We start from the raw sequence: 7514 nt of genomic DNA, 5'->3' as shown, positions 1-7514 counted from the left end.
CCTCCCCCTCTGCCCCTCCCCTCCCAATAGATAGAGTCTAGAAAACAAAATTTTCAGTTCATGTAAATTTCATGAAATTTTGGAAACTGATGGTCTTCCATTACATAAGTGGCCAAACACCATCGGAAATGGACTGCGAGGATGCGTAGCAAAGCTCCTCTGTCACGGGGAGAGGCATGGTCCGTAGTTGTGTGCACACAAGCTTCCGGGGGAGATCCCCATCATAGGAGTCGGCGTGCGGGATGCCTGCCCTCAGGGTGCCCTCCCCACTCCCCTGTTCACACCAGGGCATTCATGGCCCCTGCCATGGTGTTTGTCACAGCCCAACAGCAACAGCTGCCAGATATCTCTTAGTATGGGATGGGCTTGGTCTCTGGGTGTTTCTGAGAAGGCCTTGCAGTCTACAACGTGCATGATCATAAGTAATGGTATCATGATAAGCAGAAACTTAGCCCCTGCCCTTGTGAGTCTCTGGCAGAGATCTCTGTGTAGCGTCGTGCTGAGGGTTCTCTGTGGAGTCTCTGTGTGGGTGTCTGTCAGAGGTCTCTGTTAGAGCTCTCTGTGCACTGTCTCTGTGTGGGTCTCTGTCAGAGGTCTCTGTGTTGGGCCTCTGTGTGGGTCTCCCATCAGAGCGATGTGTGGGGGACCCTGGAGGACAATGTTGGGCTGGGCGCTGGACATGCAGGGGGCGCCCTCCTAGACTCCACCCTCCTTCTGGACACATCCCTTCCAGCCGGGGATGGGAGAAGCCCCATCTGAGGGCCTCCTGCCCCTCCAGGCTCTGGGGTAACCAAGACCAGGAGCCAGGCCAGTCCCTTGGCCTCTGAGTCCCCACCAGTCCCCTGGGAGCCATCCTTGGGCCACACGTGTACGTAAAGGTCACAGACCACAAGTCCGTCCGGGCACCCCAGTCCTACAAGCTTATCAAATTGTGCAGAAATTCACTTCTCTGCCTGAAGGCTTTGCTGCCTCTGGGCACCTGGCCGTCTGTGTGGGAGCTCAGGTGGCTTCTGCACAACCCCCACCCCACTACCCCCACCCCCTCACCCCTGGGATTGGCAGCTGGAGTGGGGCACAGACCCTGCGGGGACAGCCCCGGGGCCTCTAACTTCTCCCCTCGGGGCCCATAGGTGGCAGTGGGACACCAAGGATCTTCAGTCGTCACATCAGGCATGGGCACACTCTGTCACTTGGTCTCCTTCCTGGCGTCCCACCCTAAGTACAGGGGCCCCTGCCCACAGCCACACTCCCTCAATCCCCCAAGAGGGGAAGGGGGTGCTGGTGGGCAGGCCCCTTCAGTGCCCTGGGCCTGGGCAGGTGGGACCCTGGGGATCTCTGTGGCACGCCCCACACACCCTCAGCACCGAGTTCGAGTTTGTCCTTTGTGGATCTGAGTGTGAGAAGAGGGGCTGAGGGAGCTAAGACAGGATTCCCTGGGGTGAGAAGGCTCCGGGGGTGGCCCTCCTCTACTCCCCACAGGAGACTGCGGGAGTGGGAGAGGATTTCTCACCTCTGCCCTCAAGGCCAGTCTTGTGTCTCCCAACTGCGGGCCCCACTCTGACCTAGGATTCCGTCTTCCTAAAGCCTCCGCGGGATTTCTGCCTCGCAAACCCTCCCTAAAGCCACACAAGCTCCAGGTGGAGGGAAAGCAGGAGAGGTCCCGGTCTGGTTCGTGTTCACCTTGTCATGGAAACTGAAGGAGAGGGAGGAAGGGGGCGGGGGTGGACCCCGAGATAAACCATCCTCCAAGGCCCCATTCATTCTGGAAACCAAAGCAGGTCCTCGGGGAGAGCAGACCCTGATCCTTCCCTCCCACCGCAGCAGGGCACACACAGAGGCCAGCACCACTCTTGAGGGGGAAAAAAAAAACAACAACAAAAACAAATCACATTTATTTTGGGGAAGCAAAGTAACTGTGGCATGAAGACGCCATTAGCCCATAGATGATGTACTAATGTGAGAACAAAAAGTTTTTCTCTCCACTGTCTGCGTTTTTTCTTGGGGGAAAGTTGTTCTGCCAGGAAAGGCGTGAGAAGCACACAGTGGCTGGCCAGGTGAACTGTCTTTTTTAAGGAGGCAGCGCCTGGGGCAGTGGGCCTGTAGGGTGCGGCCTGAAGGGCCCCCTACCAGGGACCCGTTCTGGCAGGGTCTGCTCGGGCACTCTGGCACCCTGGTGGGGAAGGGCCACCCGATCCACTCGGTCTTGTTGGCATAGTTGTGGCCCCTGGGGGTGCCCTGTGGACTGGCTGTCTCCCTCATGACTCTCCTCTGCTCTTGGTAGGAGAGAACCCTGTGATAGCAGACATTGGGGTCTGCTGAAGCCTGGAGATCCTTTTTGCACCAGTCAACCTTCGGGACCCTGAGTCCCTGGTTGGGCAACATTTTCTCCTCTAGGATTTGCTCCACAGCCCTCACGACCACCTGAGCCTCGGCAGAAGCCCTGTCCATGGCTGACCTGCCCATGACTTGTCCCCGGCCCTGGGATGATGAAGACTTGCCCTTTTGAAGGGAATCTTCCAGTCCTCTGCCTTTACTGGGAAAGAACCACTGGAGCAAGTGCGTCATCCTTCTCCTGAAGTAGTTTTCCGGAGGCGCCTCCTCTTTCTTCAGCAAGATCTCACAGGCCTTGCTTCCCGAGGCCTCTCCTGACTCCTTGCTCTGGACTGGATGTCTCACCTCACTGATCTGGAGGAGCTTCATTTCTGACCACTCCTTGGCGGGCTCTCTCGAGGGGGACCTCGTGGAGCTCTCTATCTCCACGGGGGGGACACATGACCTGCTCAGGCTCTTACATTGGTGCTCCAGTCCCAGGGGTCCTGGCTGCCTGTGGGGGCTCTGGCCACGGGATCTTTGGCCATGCAGCACCTCAGAAGTAGATGTGTCTTCACTGGACCTGCTCTGGAAGCTAGACAGAGATCCCTGAGAAGCCAAGATGTTAGCAGCAAGGAACATGTTGGACTGACAGTCTTGAAGGAGACTCTCCGTCTCACAGTCTTGAAGGAGGACCCCAGTTTCACAGTCTTGTAGGCACACGGTGGGGGTGGCATCACGAAGCCGGTTCTCTGACTCCATCAACTTCTGGGGCTCCGATCCCCTGCGCCGTGCCTCAAGGCGTAGCTCTTCGAGGTCTCGGGTGACCAACTTTGTACGTTGCAAGGGACTGTCACTTTTCTCTGCAGACCCCGATCTTCTCAGCTTGCCACGGAGGCCTTGGTTGTTGGCCAGCAGACGGGGTTCTAAGGTGACTCCCCAGGCAGGGGCCTCCTTGAAGTCCCCCACCTCCCCGGGCTCTTTGGCACTCAGATTCTGGTGCTCTAAGTTGAGTTCTAGCATGGTCATGTCCCGTGAGGCCCGACCCCAATTCACCCTCCTTAGCTCCTTTGTGGCCATTGCTGGACTTGGACTTGACTCCAAGCTGCTGTTCATAAGAGTCCTAGGGACAGTCTCACTGTGCCAGATTCTGCCCACAAAGCTGTATGTGAAGGTCCGAGAAGGTGACCTGGGCCCCTCTCCAGCTAGAGGGCCACCCCCAGGTGAGGTCCCTTCCAGAGCCTGCTGGATTTCCTCACACGTAGGCTGGGGAACACCGAGGGGACCCCCCCAAGTGGGGTAAGACTCTTTCATCACCTCTCCTTGATAGGGCTGAGAAGGATTTCCCACGAACTTGGTGCCCAAGCCAGCCTTGGATATGCAGGTGGCTGAGCGGGAAGGGAAGGACTGGGAGAGGAGGAAGCCCTTCTTTAACTTGAAGAGGTTTATTGTCTTGAGAACCTTGAGGGGGAGGCCCCAACGGTGCTTCACCCTGAGCCTTTTGATATGTGCTTCTAGCATCCGCTGAGCATATGGACTGAGGATGGAAAAATTGTGGGAGGGCTCCCAGCACTTGGAAAGCGCTGGCTTTCCAGGTTTCCCGTGAGGGGCTGGCTTTCTGGGAAGGTCCGAGGAGTGGTGGGCAGCAAGCCTGGAAGGATGAACATCCAAAGGCATCTGACCCTCTCTGAACTGCCCCAACTTCCTTAAATGGGCTCTCAGGTCCTTCTCTAGGAGCTTCTCGTCTGTGCTGCTTGTGGAGGGCTTCATGTCTGTGTCTGGCTCCTCACGATTTCTTCCTGGAGCCTTCTCTGGAGAGCTCGCTGAGCCCCTGTGTAGATCTTTCTGGATCCTCCCTGCACTGGACCTTGAATCCTTGCCCATTCTTTTTCTTGGCACGGTCCTTCCTGGGTACCTGGACCCAGTCTTCTGTGTGGCCTGGCAGCTTCCATTTGTAGACCCAGACTTGGCCTTGGGACTGTGCCAGCTGTGTGCCTGGGGCACCTTCTGGAACTCTTGGTGAGGCTGTATCTCCAGGGATAGCTGGATCCTGCAAGACGGGCCCCTTACTTGCTTCATGAGCCTCTTCCAAAGGTGCCAATCCGGTTGCTCCCAGAGCTCAGAGTCGATCAATTCGGGGGCCTGGCCACCCTGCGGAAGGTCAGGAGGACCTTGGCTAAAGACTTGCGGAGATCTTTTCATCACAGGGGGTACCTTGCCCCTTTCTAGTTGCTTCTCCAGAAAGTGATATTCCAGGTTTTGAAAAGCAGTTGGCGTGTAAGACGGTGTCTTCTGGGCTACAGGGCAAGACACCTGGCACCTCCCCATCACGGGTGGCAGAGACGAGAGTCCAACTGGGACAGAGGGTGCAAGGCCTGCCTGGGTCTGGGGCTCAGTTAGAGGCCTGAGATGGGACTGATCCAGAGGAAGGGGCTGGGGCTGAGTCAGAGGGAGGGGCTGGGGCAGTGGCTGAGTCAGAGGGAGGGGCTTGGGCTGAGTCAGAGGGAGGGGCTTGGGTTGGGTCAGAGGGAGGGGCTTGGGCTGAGTCAGAGGGAGGGGCTGGAGCAGCGGCTGGTCCAGAGGGAGGGGCTTGGGCTGAGTCAGAGGGAGGGGCTGGGGCAGGGGCCAGTCTAGAGGGAGGGGCTGGGGTTGAGTCAGAGGGAGGAGCTGGGGCTGAGTGAGAGGGATGGGCTGGGGAAGGGGCTGAGTCAGAGGGAGGGGCTTGGGCTGAGTCAGATGGAGGGGCTGGGGCAGGGGCTGAGTCAGAGGGAAGAGCTGGGGCTGAGTCAGAGGAAGGGGCTGGGGAAGGGGCTGAGTCAGAGGGAGGGGCTTGGGCTGAGTCAGAGGGAGGGGCTTGGGCTGAGTCAGAGGGAGGGGCTTGGGTTGGGTCAGAGGGAGGGTCTTGGGCTGAGCCAGAGGCAGGGGCTTGGGTTGGGTCAGAGGGAGGGGCTTGGTCTGAGTCAGAGGGAGGGTCTGGGGCTGAGTCAGAGGGAGGGGCTTGGTCTGAGTCAGAGGGAGGGTCTGGGGCTGAGTCAGAGGGAGGGTCTGAGGCTGAGTCAGAGGGAGGGGCTTGGGTTGAGTCAGAGGGAGGGGCTTTGGTTGGGTCAGAGGGAGGGGCTTGGTCTGAGTCAGAGGGAGGGTCTGGGGCTGAGTCAGAGGGAGGGGCTGGGGCTGAGTCAGAGGGAGGGGTTTGGTCTGAGTCAGAGGGAGGGGCTTGGTCTGAGTCAGAGGGAGGGTCTGGGGCTGAGTCAGAGGGAGGGGCTGGGGCTGAGTCAGAGGGAGGGGTTTGGTCTGAGTCAGAGGGAGGGGCTTGGGCTGAGTCAGAGGGAGGGGCTGAGGCAGGGGCCAGTCCAGAGGGAGGGGCTGGGGTTGAGTCAGAGGGAGGAGCTGGGGCTGAGTCAGAGGGATGGGCTGGGGAAGGGGCTGAGTCAGAGGGAGGGGCTGGGGCTGAGTCAGAGGGAGGGGTTGGGGCTGAGATGGAGGAAGGGGCAGGGACTGGGACAATCTCAGGGTCAAGGGTTGGGGCCTGGCTGAAGGGTCATGTAAGTCATGGGTCAGGGAGAGGCGTGGAACCACGTTGCCCTGAATCTGGAGTGGCAAGGCATGAGAGAGCTCATTGAATATGACAGACGGGAACTCTAATGGGGGATCAGTCACCCTGACAGTGGCCACCAGGGACTCGCTGTGCAGAAAGGGGAGACCCCAGAATAGCTGGAGGCATTTCTGCTCTAAATTGTCCCTTGGAATCTTGGGACGTGGGGGCTTCTCAGGACCAAGCAGCTGTTTTGCTTTGCCCCTCATGCTCCAGAAGGACGGGCGGCCCATGGTGTCCTGCCCGTCACCTGGGGACTTGAACATTCTCCCGAAAGAGGTCAGCTGGTATTTTGACCTTTCTTTCTTGTCCTTCTCCCTCCAAGACCTCAGTTCTTTTCTCTTGGCAGTGAGTATCTCCAGAAGCTTCTGGACGTCTGGGTTGATGGAAGGGGGGATCCTAGTCTCTTCCTGTCTGGGTGTGGGGTCTCCCCAGAACAAGGCTTGTGGTGGGCCATGGGACAGAGGCGCTTGACGGGACTCCAAGCATGTTGAGGTGGACAGGTTCCAGGCATTGGCAGCTGCCTGCCACCAGGACAGGGCCGAAATGGGGCAGTGTGAGCGGCCCAGTCCCGAGATGGCTGGGACAGGAGAAGCTGACCTGTCAGCTGACCAAGGCGTGTGCGGAGCCGAGCTCTGTGGGATGGGGCACGGCAGGGGTGCCCTTGAGTCACACTGAGGGAGAGTCAAAGGAGAGTCTGGCCGCTCTGGGGCCAAGGAGGCTGTCAGAGGCCCAGTGCAGGCCTCTGAAGGAGGGAGACATGACGGGGAAGGAGGAAGAGCAAGTGGCTGGTTTGGAAAGCCATCCGGGGGGAGGAAAGGCTCTACTAGCCAGGAAGTAGTCAGTGAGGAGTGTGAAGCAACGGAAATTGAGGTCATTGGTCCTGCTGGCAGGGTGGAGGCCAGAGGCCGAGGAGACCCCGTCAGTGGAGTTAGGGCAGGTGATGGGGCCACAGCGGGAGTAGCATCTTGCAGAGGCTCCCTGCATGGCTGACGGGCTCCAGCTGGCACCCCTCGGCGCACCTGCCCAGGGGCTGCTTGATGTAAGAACTGGTGAAAGCCCCCCTGGTCAGAGAGCCTCTCCAGGTGGCTGTGGGAGACAGGAGGCATGAGCTGCCGCTGTAGCAGTTGGGTCCGGGAGCGGTCCCCACGGCCGTCCACGCCCCACACCCACATCACAATGCTCCTGCTGTCCCTCACCCTGAGTCTTTGGTCACAGTCTGTCCCCATGGCTCCTCCCAGCCCCCACAAACAGCCCCAGAGGCTGTTACCTGCAGCCCAGGGGTCACACCATAGACTCAGGAAGGCCAACCCAGGGGAGAAGGGGCAGATTCTTTACCTTTCCAGAAAGGAGAACAGGTCCTGAACCTCTTCTAGATTCTTCAGAAATTCTCTGAAACCTGGAAACAGGAGACCGGGTCACAGCAGAAGACAGGGTCCAGGGATCTTACGGGAGGCTGGGTACAATGTCTTATTAGGGGAGACCTTTGGGGGATTGAACTCGGGAGCCCCAAATAGCACTGTCCAAGGCCACATGCCCGCATGGTGACTACAGGATTCATGATGGGGATCGCTTTGTCTTTCCAAAGTGCTTCCCCATTCATGACCTTGCT

At 58.8% G+C, this 7514-nt stretch overlaps 1 protein-coding gene across 1 annotated transcript; it reads right to left on the bottom strand.

Annotated features, from left to right (window-relative positions):
• Nucleotides 1–1932: 1932 nt before the first annotated feature.
• LOC131830126 (spermatogenesis-associated protein 31E1-like) lies at nt 1933–7437 on the bottom strand. Its single transcript, XM_059172506.1, has 3 exons — nt 7353–7437; nt 7241–7301; nt 1933–6991 (listed from the first exon to the last, which is right to left on the bottom strand). Exons 1-3 carry the CDS (start codon nt 7435–7437, stop codon nt 1933–1935), a joined length of 5205 nt encoding a protein of 1734 aa, XP_059028489.1.
• Nucleotides 7438–7514: the final 77 nt, after the last annotated feature.

The sequence above is a fragment of the Mustela lutreola genome, chromosome 4 (assembly GCF_030435805.1).
Source record: "Mustela lutreola isolate mMusLut2 chromosome 4, mMusLut2.pri, whole genome shotgun sequence".
Lineage (NCBI taxonomy): Eukaryota > Metazoa > Chordata > Mammalia > Carnivora > Mustelidae > Mustela > Mustela lutreola.
This window is presented reverse-complemented; position numbering and strand designations above follow the sequence as displayed.